This window comes from Podarcis filfolensis (genome assembly GCF_964270895.1).
Source record: "Podarcis filfolensis genome assembly, chromosome: 12".
NCBI classification, from domain to species: Eukaryota; Metazoa; Chordata; class Lepidosauria; order Squamata; family Lacertidae; genus Podarcis; species Podarcis filfolensis.
Genome location: NC_139614.1, coordinates 51,013,580 through 51,035,639, shown reverse-complemented (window position 1 = coordinate 51,035,639; position 22,060 = coordinate 51,013,580). Strand labels below are relative to the sequence as shown.

The window sequence follows — 22,060 nt, the reverse complement described above, 5'->3', positions numbered from 1 at the left end:
GGCAACAGACTGTTAGCATTAGCAAAACACACACAATTACGGGGTTGGCGACAGAAATAGGCCGTGGGTGGGGGAGAAAAAGTCTTAAAATAATTGCAAGGGACACTTCTAGGAAACAGCAGCCTGGGCACAAAGGATCTCCGAAGGGATGTTCTCCTTAGCCATGTGCATGCGCCACCATTAATGGGTTTGGTCCAATGGCATGCAAGACAGGAGAGCCCAGCAGTCACATGCCCAGTGTATCTTTTACGGGTTGAAATAATAATATCAATAATAATAATAATAATTTATTATTTGTACCCCGCCCATCTGGCTGGGTTTCCCCAGCCACTCTGGGCGGCTTCCAACAAAGATTAAAAATACACTAAGATGTCACACATTAAAAACTTCCCTGAACACTACAACAGCAGCAAGAGTTCTTTTAGCAAAGTATTGGAAGACACAAGAACTACCCACGCTGGAAGAGTGGCAGACGAAGGTGATAGACTATATGGGACTGGCTGAGATGACTGGCAGAATTCGTGACCAAGGGAAAGAGACGGTGGAAGAAGAGTGGAAGAAATTTAAAATTTATCTTAAGAACTGTTGTAAAATTGATGAGTGCTAAAATGTTATGGGTAATGTAAAACAGAATTGCAGTGACAAATAATTGGGTAAGAGAGAAAGGATTAAAGAAAGTGAATTATAAGTAATTGAAATTAGGGGTTGCGGGAAAAGTTTAAAACAGGGATGCAGAAAAGGGAGGTATGGGGAAGTCGTTGAAATAAGGTTTAAGAAAAAGAGGTTATGAAATTATACGTGTTTGTATGTTTGTTTGTATATTGTCAGTTGTGTTGTGTTTTAATATATGTTGGAAAATTAATAAAAATTTATTTAAAAAAAAAAAACTTCCCTGAACAGGGCTGCCTTCAGATGTCTTCTAAATGTCAGGTAGTTGTTTATCTCTTTGACATCTGATGGAAGGGCGTTCCACAGGGCGGACGCCACTACTGAGAAGGCTCTCTGCCTGGTGCGCTGTAGCTTTGCTTTTCGCAATGGGGGAACCACCAGAAGGCCCTCGGCGCTGGACCTCAGTGTCCGGGCAGAATGATGGGGGTGAAGACGCTCCTTCAGGTATACAGGACCGAGGCCGTTTAGGGCTTTAAAGGTCAACACCAACACTTTGAATTGTGCTCGGAAACGTACTGGGAGCCAATGCAGATCTCTCAGGACCGGTGTTATGTGGTCTTGGCGGCTGCTCCCAGTCACCAGTCTGGCTCCCGCATTCTGGATTACTTGTACTTTCTGGGTCACCTTCAAAGGTAGCCCCACATAGAGCGCATTGCAGTAGTTCAAGCGGGAGATAACCAGAGCATGCACCACTCTGGTGAGACAGTCTGCGGACAGGTAGGGTCTCAGCCTGCGTACCAGATGGAGCTGATAAACAGCTGCCCTGGACACAGAATTGACCTGCGCCTACATGGACAGCTGCGAGTCCAGAATGACTCCCAGGCTGTGCACCTGGTCCTTCAGGGGCACAGTTACCCCATTCACGACCAGGGAGTCCTCTACACTTGCCCGCCCCCTGTCCCCCAAGAACAGTACTTCTGTCATGTCAGGATTCAACCTCAATCCATTAGCCGCCATCCATCCTCCAAAGATGAAGATCTTCCTGTATCTTCCTTCCCTACTCCCCTGTGGCCTGCAAAGCTGGTGTGTATTCTAACCTGCAATTTTAGCACACTTCTGACTGCCAATCTTACTCATTTTGCTTTTTCCATAAGCTTGCTGGTAACATAGGTTTTCTAAACGGCAGTTCCATTTTTTTGCATTCTTTGTAACACCGCACGGAGGTCTCGTGTACAGTTAAGAAGCATATACATTTTGCTAAATACAGTTAATTTTAAAAAAAAAACATTTAGAAGATCCAGGCTATGGCTGCCTCCTTGCATGCAAGACGCAAAATATCCGGAACACCACACGGTGCTAATAGAAGAGAGCTGTCGGCAGCCCACACAACAAAAGCTGCAATTTTCAGGGTGTGAGCACTTGTATTAATTTGTAGGCAGTGTGAGTTGAGGAGGAATTTCTCCTACACATTATAGGAACGGCAATGGAATAAGCATATGTTTGAATGCACAGCAAACCTCTGAACTGTGCAACAGAAGCCCGGTTCCCTTCAGGAGGGAGGTGGGAATATTTTCAGGAAGGTAAGAGGCCAGAGAGAGAGAGAGAGAGAGAGAGAGAGAGAGAGAGAGAGAGAGAGACCTGGCTACTCAAGTTCTGAGGCAGATTAAGAGGCTATGAAGCACATTTTCCACGGATTAGAATAGATTGCTCTTAATGGACCAAGCAGCCTCCCCAACTGACCTTCTGTGTCCCTGAGACTCGGAGCTGTTTTCTCAAGGCCATTGTTTTTTGACCTGTTTTCTTTTTTTGTTTCTAATGATGCTATATATTCTTGATTAAACACATAAGCAGCCATTGTTTGCTCCATCGTCCCCAAAAGCAGAAAAAACATTTCAGAGGGGAAAGTTAAAAAGCTTCGAGAGTTTTTCAGGAGTCTAAGCCGGGATGGGGATCTGTGTTCCAAACATGCTTGAATCCGCATTCAAAGAAGAGGAGGGAGGCCAGGAGGGAGTTATTCTGAGTTGCGGGCTCATGATACTCACGGCCCAAAATGCCATGCTAACTGTCTTGTCCATAAATCCTCTAGCAAAGTGTCTTTCCTTATGACAGGTGGCCTACGCCTGCCTCAGCTGATGGCAATCTCCAGAGGCTCTCCTCTTCCACAGGAAGCGGCTTGACAGAATCCCAGAGAGTTGGAAGGGACCCCAAAGGACATCACGGAGGGCAAGGATATTGATGGCTGCTAGGCATGATAGCTGTGCTTTGCCTCCACAGTTGGAGGCAGTCCAACGCGGGTGGCACTGTGGTCTAAACCACAGAGCCTAGAGCTTGCTGATCAGAAGGTCGGCGGTTCGAATCCCCGTGTTGGGGTGAGCTCCTGTTGCTCGGTCCCAGCTCCTGCCAACCTAGCTGTTTGAAAGCCCATCAAAGTGCAAGGAGATAAATAGGTACCGCTCCAGGAGGAAGGTAAACAGCGTTTCTGTGTGCTGCTCTGGTTTGCCAGAAGCGGCTTAGTTATGCTGGCCACATGACCCAGAAGCTGTACGCCGGCTCCCTTGGCCAGTAAAGCGAGATGAGTGCCGCAACCCCAGAGTCGGCCACGACTGGACCTAATGGTCAGGGGGTCCTTTACCTTTACCTTTATATATAGGGTGCCTACATTCTGCATGTGCAAATGACTTTAGATACCTATTAGGTCCATAAATTACCATATAGCATATATTCAACACAAAAAAACAGCGACAATTTGTTGTTGACAAAGGACAGCTGGACATATAAAGGGCCCCGTTGCCTTCAGTAGCTTAGGGCCTCATCAAACTTAAATCCAGCCTGGCTTTCAACGCTCTGAATGTCAAAGTCGGGAGAGGCGGGCGTCGCGAAATGAAAAACACACAGCAATCAAAAAGGCATTAGCTGAATCAGAGCTGCTGCCCAGAGGAAGCAAGAAGAGGAACTAAAATGCCCCAGTTCTTATCGTCTGTTTACATTCAAGAACCTTAATGAGTTTATCGCTTATCTCTCCCGAGAATGACTTGTGGGGTGTTGCTGTTTTTCGGACGGCTCTGCAGGGCAGGAGTGGAATGAGCAGGCCATCTTGCCCTAAGTATATTTCTAATTACTACTGTCAAAACTTTCAGGGGAAGATGGATTCCCTTGTTTTCTTGCCCAAGGGAAAAATACGTACCAATGAGTTTCTGGTACAGGCATTGCGAAGGGCAGCTAAACGGACGAGGCGGGCATGGGAAGCAATGGAAAGGCCGGGGATTGCTGGCCAGCTGTCCTGGTATGGCAAAGAAACTTCGCAGGAAACCCACATGACTAACAGGAGAACCCCACCCTAGTTTCCTTCTTACGTTTTCGTAGGAGCCGTGGGAATGCGGCTCCTGTGAGCTGGGGTAGCCCAGGGAGCCCAGCGTGGCGGGGTAGAGATGCAGACCGACCACCTGCCCCAGCATGGCTGCAGTTTACCTGGGCGGGGCTGTGTGGAACAGAGCACCTGATTGGCTCATCCGGCGCAGAGTTTAACTTTGGAACTCACTGCCACAAGAGGTGGGCGATGGCCAACAGACTAGTTGGCTTTAAAAGAGGATTTGGCAAAGGATTGAGTTGGAAGGCCCACACGGGCACCAGAAACTGAGACACCTGGAGGCCTGTGTGCCCTCCAACTCCACACACACCCCACCCCACAACATGACCGGGTGTCTCCTTTGCCGTTCTGCCAACCCTGGAGCAGTGTGGGAAGCAGTCAAGGGGGTGGAGAGGGGTTCAGTGTGAATAATTATTTATTTATACCCCACCCATGTGGCTGGGCTTCCCCAGCCACTCTGGGCAGCTTCCAACAAAATATTAAAATGCAGTAATGCATCAAACATTTAAAGCTTTCCTAAACAGGGCTGCCTTCAGAGGTCTTCTAAAAGTCTGGTAGTTGTTTTTCTCTTTGACATCTGGTGGGAGGGCGTTCCACAGGGCAGGTGCCACCACTGAGAAGGCCCTCTGCCTGGTTCCCTGTAGCTTAGCTTCTCGCAGGGAGGGAACCGCCAGAAGGCCCTCAGCGCTGGACCTCAGTGTCTGGGTAGAATGGTGGGGGTGGAGACGCTCCTTCAGTTATACCATACTATATACTATACTAACAGTTCATCTATCTGGAAAAACTGTTCTGCTGTTTTCTGCTGGAGTGCCTATCACCACTTCCTGCAGGACATTGACTACTGAAAGGCATCTTGCCTTCATCACAGTGTGCTTTGATAGTAGACAGTCACTATTCGGTTTAATGAACTTTAAAACACTGCGCACGTAACAGGTGCTACCTGGGCAGGTGGAGTGCAAGCAGCCCATACGGCTCTAAAAATCAACGCTGACGTGCCCGTTCAGGGAGTCTCAGGGGAGCCTTTTTTCGAGAAACCAGGGCCTATGAAATTCCATCCATGATAAGCCAGAGCATACTTGGAAACTTTGGCCACGCTGCACATCGCACAACTATATCCCAGAGGCTTAGGAGCCAATGCCAGCCACCCGTCAGAAAGAAATGCAGATATACTCACTGATCGATGGATCTTGATAGTATCGCGGACAAAGCCAGAAGAATGCACCCATATGGACCAGCTTCAAACTGGGAGGGAGGGAAGGGAAGAAGGTCAAGGTTCTCAGCTGGAAGACGCACCTTTCAAACTAGTCATTCGCAGCAGAACCAAAAATGCATCCATTTGTCTTATTTAAAAAATATTTTTTATGTTAAATACTGTGTTAAATACTGACCATGTGCAACAGGACTGCCAACTATCCTTTTGGCAGATACTTTTGTTTCATCTTAAAAAATATAAAGTTAATAATGTTGGTGCTTAAGAAAAGAATCCCAAACCTACAAACCTCTCCTGGCATGCCCCGCGGAGGACCTTAAGGTCCACAAATAACAACACTTTGGAGGTCCCGAGCCTCAAGGAGGTTAGATTGGTCTCAATTAGGGCCAGGGCCTTTTCAGTACTGGCCCCGACTTGGTGGAACACTCTGTCACAAGAGACTAGGCCCCTGTGAGACTTGACATCTTTCCGCAGGGCCTGCAAGACAGAGCTGTTCCGCCTGGCCTTTGGTTTGGACTCAGTCTGACCCTTATATCTCCCTCCTCTTATGGTTTTGATCTATGGGCTACTTTTAAAATGAGGCTGCATTTTAAATTGCATTTTAACCTGTATTTTAAATTGGTTCCCCCCCCCCCCTAATGTTTTTACTGTAATTTTACTGGTGTTAGCCACCCTGAGCCCAGCTCTGGCTGGGGAGGATGGGATATAAATAAATATTATTATTATTATTATTATTATTATTATTATTATTATTATTATTATTAAACACGGGTGGTGCTGTGGTCTAAACCACTGAGCCTCTTGGGCTTGCCGATCAGAAGGTTGGCGGTTACCGCGACGGGGTGAGCTCCCGTTCCTCTACCCCAGCTCCTGCCAACCTAGCAGTTCAAAAGCACGTCAAAGTGCAAGTAGATAAATAGGTACCGCTCTGGCGGGAAGGTAAATGGCATTTCCATGCGCTGCTCTGGTTTCGCCAGAAGTGGCTTAGTCATGCTGGCCACATGACCCGGAAAGCTGTCTGTGGAGAAACGCCGGCTCCCTTGGCCTGAAAGCGAGATGAGCGCTGCAACCCCATAGTCACCTTTGACTGGACTTAACCACCCAGGGGTCATTTATATTACCTTTCTCAGACCCATTGAAAAGAATGGACATGACGAAGTTAGGTCCATTGATTTCGCTAGGTCTACTCTTAAGCAAAACTGTGAACTACCACCCTATATTAGGCCAACCAAAATATCACAATATTTATTATTATGATGATTGATTGTGGGGGGTTGAATTTATTTTGTACTGATGTAGAATTGGGAGTTGGTCTGTAAGTCATTTTTGGTGTCCCTGGCAAGCCTGTGATTTTAGAAACATAGGGAGCTGCCTTATACCAAGGCAGAATGTTTGGTCTGTCTTGCCCAGTATCTCTTACCCTGACTGGCAGAGGCTGTCCAGGATTTCTGGCAGGCAGCCTCTCCTAACCCTGCCTGGAGACTTCAGGGATTGAACCAATAAGCTCTTGCTTGCAAAGCAGACATTCTGCCTCTAAGCTATGCACCTTCCCAGAATTCTGTACCTGGAAGGTGAGATTCTGTAGAAGCAGAGGCAGCTAAAGGGGTCAAATCCAGTCTCTTTGACAAGTTACTGTCGCCAGCCAAGTCTGCTACATGCTCCACAGAAACTTGCTAACTGAAGATTATAGAAGACAAGCTGAAAGAAAGGAGGTCTTCCTCCTTTTCTTAGCTGGAGGTAAAGCCACCAAGGTAGAATTGTAGAATCATAGTTATTGGGACAGTGTGATTTTTGCAGCTGCTGTAAAAAGTGGCAAAACGACGAAACACAGGGCAGAGCAATGGAGGATTTCTGAAACAACAATGGGATATCAGCTCTGCCCAAGGCAGGATGCAGAGCAGCAACAACCGGGAAAAGATAGATATAACATTTTACAAGGACAGGAAGAAACTTCACGGACAGAATAGTTGGCACACACAGGAAGAACAAGGATACAGTTTGAGTGCCTCACTTGTAGATTTATGAATCATGTAAGGCAACGGGCAAATGGAAATAAATGCTCTGAACAAGTGTGTGTGAGAAAAATCATGCTGCGATTGAGAACCGGACCTAGCCGAGATTCGTACCTGGTGAATGTTTTGTTGCAGGAACCTCAGCAGGTCTTCGTAACTTGTGGCAACGTGCAACATGAGCTGCGAAAGGAAGAAAAAAGAGTGGGGGGAAATTCAGGTAAAAATATAACGGGAACATCCAGCCAAGGTCTAGGCGACAAATCCCAAACAGAGAGAGAGAGAGAGATAGGACTACTGTCATGTGAAGCAAAGAGTTTCTCCTGGTGGAGACAGGTATTCTGCTACGTATTGGGGTCCTGAGACTTTCTAAAGGTAAAGGTAAAGGGACCCCTGACCATTAGGTCCAGTCGTGACCGACTCTGGGGTTGCAGCGCTCATCTCGCTTTACTGGCCGAGGGAGCCGGCATACAGCTTCCGGGTCATGTGGCCAGCATGACTAAGCCGCTTCTGGCGATCCAGAGCAGCGCATGAAAACGCTGTTTACCTTCCCACCAGAATGGTACCTATTTATCTACTTGCACTTTGATGTGCTTTCAAACTGCTAGGTTGGCAGGAGCAGGGACTGAGTAACGGGAGCTCACCCCGTCGCGGGGATTCGGACCACCGACCTTCCAATCGGCAAGCCCTAGGCTCTGTGGTTTCTCTTTCTCTTTCTCTCTCTCCCTCCTACTTTTTGAGATGATCGGGAGATGTAGGGCTGATGAGGATCCTCTGTTGCGGAGGTGGAACGCGAAGCTCCGCGGCTCCCCAGGGAAGCTTAAATTGAAACGCCTTGTATTTTTCATGACGTTCATTCCACAAGAACGATCTTTCCGGTTCATTACTGTTTTGATCTCATCTCCGCTCTGCTCAGTTTGGGGCTTGCTGCACGGTTTGTGTGCAAACATGTATATTGGATTCCCGGTGTCAAGGTTTCTGTTTGTTTTTTTGTTTTTTTAAAATGCTTTTTATTGATTTTCCAAAACAAAAATAAACAAAGCATATACTCTTACATTCAACATTTTTGTGTCTTCTTATTTACCATGTGCATTATCGCGCCTGGACTACCTTCCTTCCCTACATCGGCTTTCACAATTAACATGCTCCCTTAGAGATTCTTATTTACACTCTGTCCACGTCACAAGATGCTACAGTCTTTAAGCTTCTACAATTATTCCGTGTGTACTCAACAAATTTACTTCAATCCTCTTCGAACTTTGTTACTTTTTGGTTCCGAATCTTATAGGTCATTTTCGCCAATTCTCCGTATTCAAACATTTTCGTCTGCCACTCCATTAAAGTTGGGATTTCCTGGGTTTTCCATTTTTGAGATACTAGAATCTTAGTGGTGGCCGTGGTGTACATAAATAATTTATGGTTTGTTTTTTAACTGTTGCATAATGCCTAGCTTTACGCCTCTTCCCCACCCTAACAGCAGCCCTGCTGGAAGAAAGGGAATTTGGGTCCCCTCTTTTTTGGGAAAACACACACACACACAACCACACCCTCCCAGGACTCTGGAAATACCTGTCGAGCGGCTAAACCCCCAGATTTGCTGAACCCTGCTCTGGCTTCTCAACGTTTGCCAGACACTGACCACATATTTCGCGGTTCTGTTCTTGTTGCCGTTAAGGGCTAGAAGCATGCATTTCAAGTTTGATGGATAGCAGGGATTCTCGGGATTCCGAGAGTGCAAATCCCAGATGCACAAGTTTGCAAATTCCACACGTGCGGAATAGAGTACAGTGGTACCTCGGTTCTCAAACTTAATCCGTTCCAGAAGTCCGCTCCAAAACCAAAGCGTTCCAAAACCAAGGCATGCTTTCCCATAGAAAGTAATGCAAAACAGATTAATCCATTCCAGACTTTTAAAAACAACCCCTAAAACCGCAATTGAACATGAATTTTACTATCTAACGAGACCATTGGTCCATAAAATGAAAGCAATAAACAATGCACTGCAGTCACACAATCAATCCATCAGTAGCTGAACTGGGTTCCACAGTGTCACAAAAGCAAAAACTGAAAGAGCCGCAAAAACAAAAATGCAAAATAAATAGCAAAAAGAGACAGACCTCAGCGTAAGACTCATAACAGAAGTGTGGCACTCAAATTGGAAGCGTAACACTCCAAACGGAGCACGTTCAGCTTCCAGAAAAAGTTCGCAAACTGGAACACTTTACTTCCGGGTTTGCAGTGTTTGGGTTCCAAGTTGTTTGAGTACCAAGGCATTTGAGAACCAAGGTACCGCTGTATGCTATTTCTAACTACAAAGCGGAAACATATACCCAAGAAAGGTTCCTGCATTGCAGGGGGTTGGTCTAGATGACTCCTCAGGGTCTCTCCCAACTTTCTACTATTCTATGAAAGGTTGAGGGCGGGTGGAGGACAGTTCTGGCTAAAACATTACCGTTTCCAGAAACCAGAGGCCTTTCTCCTGGGCATAGTCGGCCAATTGGTGCCAAAGAAGGACAGAACTTTCTTTATGTACGCAACAACAGCAGCAAGAATACTTATTGCAAAGTATTGGAAGACACAAGATTTACCCACCCTGGAAGAGTGGCAGATGAAGGTGATGGACTATATGGAATTGGCGGAAATGACTGGCAGAATCCGAGACCTGGGAGAAGAGTTGGTGGAAGAAGACTGGAAGAAATTTAAAGACTATCTGCAGAAACACTGTAAAATTAATGAATGTTAAAATGATGTTGGATTGAAAATAAGTGGCATTAGCAACAAAGTTAACAAGAGTATGCAAAATTGAATTGATAATGGATGAAAATATGGAGTTATAATATGTTAAGATACAGAGTTAAGATAAACGAAAGAGGGTAAGGATTTGCTGATTTGATTACTTAAATGGGAATACAAAAAGGGGAGGTGTGAGGAGGCCAAGGAAATAAGATAATGAGTTAGGGTTACAAAAAATGGATTTGTTTCTATTCTTTTTTTTCTTTTTCATGTATTTTTCTATTTTTTTTTGTATGTCTTTCTTTTTATATGACCTTTTTAAATTTATGTTTTTGTAAAACTTCAATAAATATCTTTAAAAAAAAAAAAACATTACCGTTTCCAAGATCCCATCTGCTTTGTATTTCCCTACAGGAGTGAACTGCTGCGTTCCAGTACACCTAAAAAGAACAGAACAACAAAAGATCTGAAGAAGGAAAACAGCCGATGAGGAGCTCCGTTCGCTAAGGGCAGGAGTCATTGAAGGACTGTGCCCTTTGCATCCAGGGTCAATATTTGGCAGGAGGAGCAACAAGAGTTTGGAATCTCTCCCCCTCGATACTTTCCCAGGCAAGAGGAAAACAGTAATCCCATGTGCTTTTGTCCTTCAGATTTTCTTTAAATAGGAACCTCAGAGGTTGGGAAAACATCCTCTCCTCTGAGCGACACCACTGATCCAACTCTGGTCCAAAGAACTACCAAAGCTATTATAAGGTTTTTCTATGGAAAAGGGGGCCAATATATCCTGGCAGCCTCCCAGGTCTTTGCTGCAAATATATATATATATATATATATATATATATATATATATATATACACACACACACACACACACACACACATATTTTTATTAGTTTTTTTAACATATCATTTTCAACAGTAATTAAACATACACGATTAGTCCTTGCTGCAAAAATAATTACTTTGCTGCAAAAATATTAACAGAACTGACATATTCTGACTGATTCTGCTACTGCCAGCGAGCAACAGGGGCCTCTCCCTGAAAACAGCAACGCGGACTCCACGCCGCAACCTTTTGTTGCAGCGCTCGCTGCAGTTTCATAAATGGACGAATGCTACGTGTGCAGAGTGGGCGCGGTTGTCGCAATGCGCTGTGCGACTTTTGCAAACATACCAGGGTGTGGGTGTGTTTTCCAAATTAGGAGCAGATGTGAAAGGCACCAAAAGTCTCTGGGACTTGAGTGGTGCGGAGTGGCCAGGATTAAACCTTCTCTTCCTTGCTGCGGTCCTGATGAAGAACACCACTCCCTGTGGCTGCTGTTAACTAGGGGAGGGAAAACCCAAGGGATTTTCACGCAGCATCCCGCCTGGTTTGGCGTGCTCTGACATGCACAATATTTCCCCGTATCTTCCCGGGGTGGAAAATCGGTAAGGGAGGCCGAGCTGTCTCCAAAGGAAGCTGACCCTCTATTATCAGGATCTTTATTGATGAAACGTGTGAAAATCAGTGGCTTAAGGAGGGCGCTGTTGGAAGGGGGCGGGAAAGGCAGGAGGGTCTGCTCAAACTTTCCGAAAACACGTCTTCCACTTACAAGGCAATCGTGGCTTTCCTGCAGCCGCCTCCGCGCCACAAAATGCCGGCGATGGCCAGAGTGAGGCACTGGGTTCTGGTAGCTGCTGACACTTGGAGGCACTGCCTGTTTCAAGACAAAAAGCGATAGCAAGGCATCACCCGCGGCAAACATTGCAAGGGGAGAAATGAAACGGGCAATGAACAGGGAGGACCATTCTGCAGTGAACATAGTAATAATAATAATAATAATAATAATAATAATAATAATAATAATAATTTATTTATTATTTATACCCCGCCCATCTGGCTGAGTTTCCCCAGCTACTCTGGGCGGCTCCCAGTCAAGTGTTAAAAACAGTACAGCGTTAAATATTAAAAACTTCCCTGAGCAGGGCTACCTTCAGATGTCTTCTAAAGATAGGATAGCTGCTTATTTCCTTCACATCTGAAGGGAGGGTGTTCCATAGGGTGGGCGCCACTTCCGAGAAGGCCCTCTGTCTGGTTCCCTGTAACCTCACTTCTCGCAATGAGGGAACCGCCAGAAGGCCCTCGGAGCTGGATCTCAGTGTCCGGGCTGAACGATGGGGGTGGAGATGCTCCTTCAGGTATACTGGGCCAAGGCCGTTTAGGGCTTTACAGGTCAGCACCAACACTTTGAATTGTGCTCAGAAACGTACTGGGAGCCAATGCAGATCTCTCAGGACCAGTGTTATGTGGTCCCGGCGGCCGCTCCCAGTCACCAGTCTAGCTGCCGCATTCTGGATTAATTGCAGTTTCCGGGTCACCTTCAAAGGTAGCCCCACGTAGAGCGCATTGCAGTAGTCCAAGCGGGAGATAACTAGAGCATGCACCACTCTGGCAAGACAGTCCGTGGACAGGTAGGGTCTCAGCCTGCGTAGAAAGCTGCCTTCTGCCAAGTCAGCTCATTGGCCCCTGTAGTTCAATAATGCCTACACTGGCTGGCAGCAGCGGCTCTGCAGGGCTTCTGATGGAGAACATTCCTGGCTCTACCTGAATCTGCTGGGGATTCCAATATTAAATTCCGATCCCCTCGGTTCACATGAAAACACACCAGCATTTTAATGTGAATTTCTAATAATATAAACTTTTTTTCTGTATTTCCTCCCAGATTTTTCAAAGCAATTTTTGCCTCTTGTTCCTTATTTTCATAAACGTGCATATTTTATTTGCACACGTTCCCCTCCTAGTATATGCACTTTTGTTACACATTGTAAAGGTAAAGGGACCCCTGACCATTAGGTCCAGTCGCGGCCGACTCTGGGGTTGCAGTGCTCATCTCGCTTTATTGGCGGAGGGAGCCAGTGTACAGCTTCCGGGTCATGTGGCCAGCATGACTAAGCCACTTCTGGCGAACCAGAGCAGTGCACAGAAATGCGATTTACCTTCCCGCCGGAGTGGTACCTATTTATCTACTTGCACTCTGACGCGCTTTCGAACTGCTAGGTTGGCAGGAGCAGGGACCGAGCAACGGGAGCTCACCCCGTCATGGGGATTCGATCCGCCGACCTTCTGATCGGCAAGTCCTAGGCTCTGTGGTTTAACCCACAACGCTACCCGCGTCCCTCTACACATTGTACTTGGCTGCAAAACTGCATTGCAAAGTTCGGAGAGGTGCGAATTTCAAAAGATGGTCGTGTTTCGGTTTCCATATTGTTTTGGACCGTAAATTAGGTCGGTTCACATTTAACTGTGAACTGGATTCTATTTCTCCCCCATCTCTACATGAGAAAGTAAGTTCCACTGAACACAGCAGGACTTCCTTCTGAGTAAACACGCAAAGGATTATGCTGTAGGAGAAATTGCAGTCTATAGAACTCTTCCTTCCTCTACCCCACCAATAAGCTGTATGTGTTGAAATGTCCTCTTCTGAGCCACACTCTCATCAGAGCCTGGACTAGGGAAGAACCAAGCAGTCAATTCTCTCACTTATCAGCCTTCCTGTTGCTCAGACATTGGTAGACTCCATTCTGGTTCATGCAGAATTCTCTTTTTTTAACATAATTTTTATTTTATTTTACAAGTATAAAATTAGAAAAATAGCATAGCATACCCACAATTAAGAGATTTCTCCAAAGCTCTGGACTTCCCACCATCCCTTCCATGGGCTCTGTTATTAAATCTTTTCTACTGCATCTTTTTCTATACAGTCGCACCTTGGTTGTCGGACGGTATCCATTCCAGAAGTCCATTCGACTTCTGAAAATGTTCGAAAACCAAGGCACGGCTTCCGATTGGCTGCAGGAGCTTCCTGCACTTTATCTGAAGCTGTGTAAACCATGTCAGATGTTCAGTTTCCAAAGAACGTTCGCAAACCAGAATACTCACTTTGTGGCATTCGGGAGCCAAAACGGTGTTCAACAACCAAGGTACGACTGTGCTCTCTATCATGATTATTTTTAAAACTTCATTATCTCCATAATACCCATTACATTACAAGTGTTACTGCAATCCTAATGTATTCATCTGTTTGCAGTGCAAACAGATGAAGTAAAACTTCACATTTAAATTGCACGCAATTTGTATGTACTTTCTACGCAAGGTGCACACTTAAAAAGAATTGCTAACATACACACTTTTGGACACATTCGGTTGCAAGATGAAAATTTTGCATGCATCTTTGGCACGCAATACGCGTTTGTGTGCACTGAAACAAAATCTTGAGAGGTGCAAGAAACCGATAGGGCAGCCGGCCGTGTCATGATCTGAAAGCAACCTTTGCGCTGGCCGCACAAACTCCTCTTCCTTAATGCCCTTTCCATTTTAGATCTTTGGTTCAAAGAACGACACTCCCTTTTCAAAGGAGGCTGATTGATTTCTATGAGAGGCGGCTGGGCGAGCGAAGTGGCAGCTTGCAGAGCACGATGGCAGATGTCTGGAAATAGCTGATGGGTTCAGATCGGGAGGGAAAGGAAGTACTTAGCATAAAGGTTAAAAGCAGAGGGAAGACATTAGGAAAGGGCCGTTTCGGGCCAGATATTGGAAAACGACCCCGCCCTGGACAGCGAGTTCCGTAGGATGCAGAAGAATGTACTTTGGCTAGGGCAAAGGAGACCTCAAGGGGGACATTTTGTGGAACGGCTGAGAGGGGAAGAAAAACCAAAATAAATGAACGTTATGATGATGATGATGGGCTTATGACTCCTGATTGTAACCCATAAGCTGAAGAGTGGGAAGCTTCAAACGTCCCTCGCTGCCAGGGTTTCAGCATACCACTCAGCCCCCAGAATTGAAAGCAGAGGTGGAGAAATGCAGAAACTGAAAAATAATTCAAAATCTTCAACAGCTTTGGCCCTGTACACCTGAAGCAGCATCTCCACCCCCAGCGTTCAGCCCAGACACCAAGGTCCAGCTCCGAGGACCTTCTGACTGTTCCCTTACTGCAAGATGTGAGGTTACAGGGAACCAGGCACAGGGCCTTCTCAGTAGTGGCACCCGCTCTATGGAACACCCTCCCAGCAGATGGCAAAGAGAAAACCATATACAGTGGTACCTCGAGTTACATATGCTTCAAGTTACAGATGCTTCAGGTTACAGACTCCGTTAACCCAGAAATAATACCTTGGGTTAAGAACTTTGCTTCAGGATGAGAACAGAAATCGCGAAACAGCGGCGCTGCAGCAGTGGGAGGCCCCATTAGCTAAAGTGGTGTCTCAGGTTAAGAACAGTTTCAGATTAAGAACGGACCTCCAGAACGAATTAAGTACGTAACCAGAGGTAACACTGTATACGACTTTCTTTAGACATCTGAAGGCAGCCCTATATCAGGAGGTTTATATATGTTTGATGTTTCATTGTGTTTTTGTATATGCTGAAAGCCGCCCAGAGCGGCTGGGGCAATCCAGTCAGATGGGCGGGGTACAAATAATAAAAATATTATTATTCTTCATCACAGGCTGACAAGAGTTTGAGCTCATGATTTGGGACAGGAGTAGTGACCAGCAGAGAACTGAGCCGTAGGACTTGCACCTGCTCCCACCTGCTGAATTTAGGGTATTCACCATGTCAACACCTGCCCCAGTGGGCCACTATTGAATGCAATCCATCTGACGCAAGGTAGGCTAGTCTTTGCCAACCTGGTGGCCTCCAGTAAGCCCAGCCAACCCAACTCAACTGCCCAACTGATGCTTGGCCTGCAAGGCTATTGATCTGACACCCGGCACTGTGTCCTCAAATGCTCCCAAGAAGCACCCAAAATAGCTGCGGGTGACATAAGATCTTGCTTCCTCTTTCCTCGACCGTAAGTGACCAACACCAAGAAGTGCCCAGATTAGCTGTGAGTGATGTAAGGTTTTGCTTCGCCTTTATCTGCTTCCCTGCAAGTCACCAACACCCTTCCGAGGAGACGGAAGAAGGTTAACATCCTACACTGTCCCAAAGGCAGAGGAAGAACGCCAAAAGCCTCTCTTTCATGTCTGATGCTTTGATTTCATGTTTAGTCTTCTCAAATGAGTAGATCTTTTGAGCAGACCAGCGATGGGAAGACCAAGAAGACTTATCTCTCACACAGAGGCCTGCTATTGTCTAAAATTCCAAATGGCATCTTCAACTGAAATGTGGATGTTTCAGATTTAGAATGTGCGTGGAAGGGATTTTGATCTTATTCCCCTTTCGGTTTACTTCAGGGGGGTGAGTACTGGGAGTGACATTGCAGCCCTGATGAATTAAACCAATTTAATTTTGCTTCATTCTAAAGGAAATCATTCTAAAGGAAATCAGCCCTGAGTGCTCACTGGAAGGACAGATCGTGAAGCTGAGGCTCCAATACTTTGGCCACCTCATCAGAATGGATGCTTTTGAATTCTGGTGCTGGAGGAGACTCTTGAGAGTCCCATGGACTGCAAGAAGATCAAACCTCTCCATTCTGAAGGAAATCAGCCCTGAATGCTCACTGGAAGGACAGATCCTGAAGCTGAGGCTCCAATACTTTGGCCACCTCATGAGAAGAGAAGATTCCCTGGGAAAGACCCTGATGTTGGGAAAGATGGAGGGCACAAGGAGAAGGGGACGACAGAGGACAAGATGGTGGGACACTGTTCTCGAAGCTACCAGCATGAGTTTGACCAAACTGCGGGAGGCAGTGGAAGACAGGAGTGCCTGGTGTGCTCTGGTCCATGGGGTCACGAAGAGTTGGACACGACTAAACGACTAAACAAACAATTTTGCTTCTCTTTCATCTCAGGTCAGGAGCTGCATTTGATAGAGGACCAGAAATGGTCAGGAATGACCTCCTTCCCTCAAAATAACCAGCTGCCAAGACCGTCTTCATATACACCAGGCACAGGTAAACTCGGCCCTCCAGATATTTTTGGGACTACAACTCCCATCATCCCTGACCACTGGTCCTATTAGCTAGGGATGATGGGAGTTGTAGTCCCAAAACATCTGGAGAGCCGAGTTTGCCTATGCCAGATATACACTGTTCCTCCACAGCCCACTTCCCTCCTCCAAGGTTGGTAATGGAAGGAGAGAGACAGGTGATATTATTATTCAGTGGGGCAGCCTTGGTCCGTGGGCTATTTGCTGCTGACCCCGTACCAGATGAATGGACACCCTTTGCCATCTCAAAAATTGCAAGCTCGCTTTCTTAGTAAACCTTGAATGGGAAGCCTTGCATTTTGGAAAGGCACCCTGATAAAAGTGTTGTTGTTGTTGTTGTTTAGTCATGTCCAACTCTTCGTGACCCCATGGACCACAGCACGCCAGGCACTCCTGTCTTCCACTGCCTCCCGCAGTTTGGTAAAACTCATGCTGGTAGCTTCGAGAACACTGTCCAACCATCTTGTCCTCTGTCGTCCCCTTTTCTTTGTGCCCTCCTTCTTTCCCAACATCAGGTTCTTTTCCAGGGAGTCTTCTCTTCTCATGAGGTGGCCAAAATACTGGAGTCTCAGCTTCAGGATCTGTCCTTCCAGTGAGCATTCAGGGCTGATTTCCTTCAGAATGGAGAGGGTTGATCTTCTTGCAGTCCATGGGACTCTCAAGAGTCTCCTCCAGCACCAGAATTCAAAAGCATCCATTCTTTGGCGATCAGCCTTCTTTATGGTCTAGCTCTCACTTCCATACATCACTACTGGGGAAACCATAGCTTAGGTATTATTTTAATCGGGAGGAGTTAGCAGTCAGCAGCAGTCAAACTTAGCTCATTGCAGCTTTGGGGATCTTGTGGCCAGGAGTTGCAAAAAGGCCTCTCAAACAGGGGCATTTGCAAGGGCATTTTTCAGGGGAGTTTAAGGGGGCGGCCGAGAGTACTGTCTTACGATGCACATAGGGCCAAGAGACATGGCGGTGGGGAGCTGATGCAGTGATCTGCCAACACCTGTGCCATGTTTGTGCATGCAGAAGGTGTTTGTGCACTTGCACACAGCGACACACTGCTTCTGCAGAGCGTCTGTCCGGCTTCCTAGCCCTCCCCAAACGCACCCGGCCCATCACAAACAACGTGTGTTTTGCAAGTGCAAAAAATACATGGGGCTTGACCCTCAAGGATGGTGTCCATTACCCTCTCAGTCAACACGGGCGCTGCAATTTGGACTTTATCTCCCTTTAATGAGGTCAAGACCAGGAAGACCCCTTTTCCCCTTCCAACAATAGAGGGGGATTAGCGTTCAGCTCAGGGTGGAAAACAGGCCGGCTCTCACCAGCGTCGACTCACCACGTATCGCTGTTCCTGCTGCTGTCTCCAAAGATAAGATGTCGCAGGAGGCAGGCTTGGACTACTGCCAGGACCCCGCACGGCCCACCCTAGACAGCGGCAAAAGGCAAGGGACGGAGAAAAACAATGAGCGCCGTTTGAAGCTGGTGAGAAGCTTGCACGGGCTGCAAGCCTCTTCAGCTCCACCTAGTCTCCCACCTCGTTTCCCTTTGTTTTCTGTGTTTTTAACCGCCGTGGCCCAAATGTCGTGGGCGTTGCGACCGGCTGAAAATTCTGCGCTTGTAATTAAAAGGTTGCGTCCCTGGATGTTTTCCCAAAGAAGAAAACCTCAGAACAGTATGCGCAGGCGATGCCAAGATCTGGAGCATGTGGTTGATTTGTTCTGTCGTCGAGGGGTGAAGCAGGGGTCTGATTTCTCTCGGTGGCCAGGTGGCCTGGGAGCAAACGGCTGGAGCAAAAGAGCTCAAATATCCCAGCCAGGAGGAGATTCGAACCCTGGTCTCCCCGTCTGTATCCTCCTAAGTCTTACACTTAAAGGTAAAGGACCCCTGACCATTAGGTCCAGTCGTGGCTGACTCTGGGGTTGCGGCGCTCATCTCGCTTTACTGGCCGACGGAGTCGGCGTACAGCTTCCGGGTCATGTGGCCAGCATGACCAAGCCGCTTCTGGCGAACCAGAGCAGCACACACGGAAACGCTGTTTACCTTCCCGCCGGAGCGGTACCTATTTATCTACTTGCACTTTGACGTGCTTCCAAACTGCTAGGTTGGCAGGAGCAGGGACCGAGCAACAGGAGCTCACCCCGCCGCGGGGATTCGAACCACTGACCTTCTGATCGGCAAGCCCAAGAGGCTCAGTGGTTTAACCCACAGTGCCACCCGCGTCCCAAGTCTTACTCTTAGGACGTCAGTAATGGGTCCTCAGACTTGAGCACATGGGACACTGATACGAAGTCCTCTTCCTTAAAGCAGGAAGGAGGGTTTGGAGGGTTCAGACTGGGAGACCAGGGTTTGAATCTCCACCTGGCCAGCGCGCTCACTAAGTGATCTTGGGCCCATCACTATCTCTCAGCCTAACCCACCTCACAAGGCTGTTGTGGGGCTTAAATATGAAGAGGGAAGAACCACGTACGCCCCTCGAGCTCCTCAGAGGAAAAACTGGGGCATAAATGTAATAATCAAATAATAAACAGATAAACAAACAAACAGGCTATGGAGATGCAAAAGCATATGTCTGGAGATCACACAATTAAAAAAAAATTCATAGTTTTCACGAGGAAATGTTTATAAATGGTTTTTTTAGGATGTGGGAGGCTTGGCTGGCCAAAGAGCGAAAAACTATTTCGTTTCGTAAGTGATCGCCACAATCCTAAATGAGGAAGAAGAAGAAGAGTTTGGATTTGATATCCCGCCTTTCACTCCCCTTCAGGAGTCTCAAAGCGGCTAACATCCTCCTTTCCCTTCCTCCCCCACAACAAACACTCTGTGAGGTGAGTGGGGCTGAGAGACTTCAATGAAAACAAAAAAAAAAATTTCTTCCAGTAGCACCTTGAAGACCAACTAAGTTAGTTCTTGGTATGAGCTTTCGTGTGCATGCACACTTGGTATCTGAAGAAGTGTGCATGCACACGAAAGCTCATACCAAGAACTAACTTAGTTGGTCTTTAAGGTGCTACTGGAAGAATTTTTTTGTTTTTGTTTTGACTATGGCAGACCAACACGGCTACCTATCTGAGACTTCAATGAAGTGTGACTAGCCCAAGGTCACCCAGCAGCTGCATGTGGAGGAGCGGAGACGCGAACCCGGTTCACCAGATTGCGAGTCTACCACTCTTAACCACTACATCACACTGACAGAGGTGGAAAATCTCTGCCCCACTCTAGGTACTGCTGGACCCCCAACTACCACCAGCTCTACCCAGAATGGCCAGCAGCCAGGGATCATGGGAGCTGAGGTCTAGAAATACACGGAGCACGATTCTGCTCTGTGCATGAATATTCGGTGGGGAATGACTGAACGGAACTTTCTGTGTCCTGGAGTCGCAGGTGATCTGCTCTTGTCCCAGAAGTGGGATCGGTGCATCAAGAATTCTGCGCATGCATCGTTTGCCACAGCTTCCGGTTCCTTCAGCTGCTTTGCTCATTCCGGGCCCCAACTATATGACAGAGGCACGAGTATGCATTGCTGCAGAAGAGCAAAGAAGACAGTCTTTCGTGAGGTCACCAGTACAGCCGCATCAAGATGCGTGGTGATTTATGCACAAGCACAACTGACTGAGTCTAGGGTTCCGTCCAGATGAAAGTCTTCTTGCACACTATTACACTAGCACCATTCCAACGGGACTGGCCTAGGACAGCGCCCCCCTTCCCCCATAAATTGTGCCCCCAGTGGCTTCGAAATCCTGTCTCCAGACTTTACCTTTTTCTGCACAATGCCATACTTCAGATGAGGGTTGTCGTTAAACATAAAGCTCTGGATTTTCCATTCCTCGCTGAAGCAGCCGAGGCTGGAGCCAAACAAAAGGATCTTCAGGTCCTTGATTTAAATGAGGAGGGGAAAGATGAGATTAAGAATTTAAAAAAGGCAAGGACAGACCTCCTCCTCCTCTTTTTGAAATCTAATTCTTCACTCTGGGGGGTGCACAAAAAAGTCCCAACAAATAAGAACTTTCAGGGACGGCCCAAGGGCGATTGCGTGATCCGAACAGTTAGGATTCCAGCCAGCCACGCCCTATTTCAGGGAACTCCATTCCATTCTCTCTTCCCCTGCATTATAACCCCCCCCCAGTCAGCATTCTGAGCCCCCTGATTCCTGCAGGGATTTCCAAGCAGAAAGGAGAAACCCAGTGGCACGCTGCCCGAGCCTGTCTCGCCACACTCGTAAATTTAATAAAAATAAATTGCGTATACAGTTGTCCTGATTAACCTGAAGAGTCGTTTTTTCCTTCCCTTGCAATGTTCCTTCGGCATAAATGTGTGTGTGTGTGTGTGTGTGTGTGTGTGACTGCAACAGAATGAGGCTTTTTGGCTGCAGACCCACTTGGGACTCAACCAGTCTTCCATTATCTTCGGGAAGGATGTGCCAAGCCTAATTGTTAAAAGAAAATGGAACCCACTGCAGCTCGGGGGGCGGGGGGGGGGCGGCAGATAATTAATTTGAAAGTTGAAAAGCATTTTTTTTCCAGGGTATTTGTGGGCCTTGCTATCAAAATATTACAGCGTGGAGCTCTCCTGCTCAGGATTGGTTCCACCAGTTTGGCTCCAACTTTGGCTCCCAGTACGTTTCTGAGCACAATTCAAAGTGTTGGTGCTGACCTTTAAAGCCCTAAACAGCCTCGCCCCAGTAAGTGCTACCTCGCGTTAAGAACTTAATTCGTTCTGGAGGTCCGTTCTTAACCTGAAACTGTTCTTAACCTGAGGTACCACTTTAGCTAATGGGGCCTCCCACTGCCACCGCACGATTTCTGTTCTCATTCTGAAGCTAAGTTCTTAACCTGAGGTACTATTTCTGGGTTAGCAGAGTCTGTAACCTGAAGCGTCTGCAACCTGAAGCGTCTGTAACCCAAGGTACCACTGTATACCTGAAGGAGCATCTCCGCACCCATCGTTCAGCCCAGACACCAAGGTCCAGCTCCGAAGGCATTCTGGCAGTTCCCTCACTGTGAGAAGTGAGGTTACAGGGAACCAGGCAGAGGGCCTTCTCTGTAGTGGTGCCCACCCTGTGGAATGCCCTCCCATCAGATGTCAAGGAAATAAACCACTATCTGACTTTTAGAAGACACCTGAAGGCAGCCCTGTTTCGGGAAGTTGAAATGACTGATGCTTTAATGTATTTTTAATCTTTTGCTGGAAGCCACCCAGAGTGGCTGGGGAAGCCCAGCCAGATGGAC

General features: G+C 47.0%; 1 protein-coding gene across 1 annotated transcript in view; it reads right to left on the bottom strand.

Moving 5' to 3' along the window:
- The window catches only part of MINDY4 (MINDY lysine 48 deubiquitinase 4), a 94,750-nt gene that overhangs the window by 32,342 nt on the left and 40,348 nt on the right, over positions 1-22,060 (bottom strand). Inside the window, exons 8-13 of the mRNA XM_083579544.1 lie at positions 20,590-20,706; positions 18,172-18,260; positions 11,521-11,625; positions 10,305-10,368; positions 7,313-7,378; positions 5,151-5,218 (exon numbers count right to left, since the gene is read on the bottom strand). Coding sequence (XP_083435670.1) covers positions 5,151-5,218; positions 7,313-7,378; positions 10,305-10,368; positions 11,521-11,625; positions 18,172-18,260; positions 20,590-20,706 — 509 coding nt within the window. The remainder of the gene's footprint in view (positions 1-5,150; positions 5,219-7,312; positions 7,379-10,304; positions 10,369-11,520; positions 11,626-18,171; positions 18,261-20,589; positions 20,707-22,060) is intronic.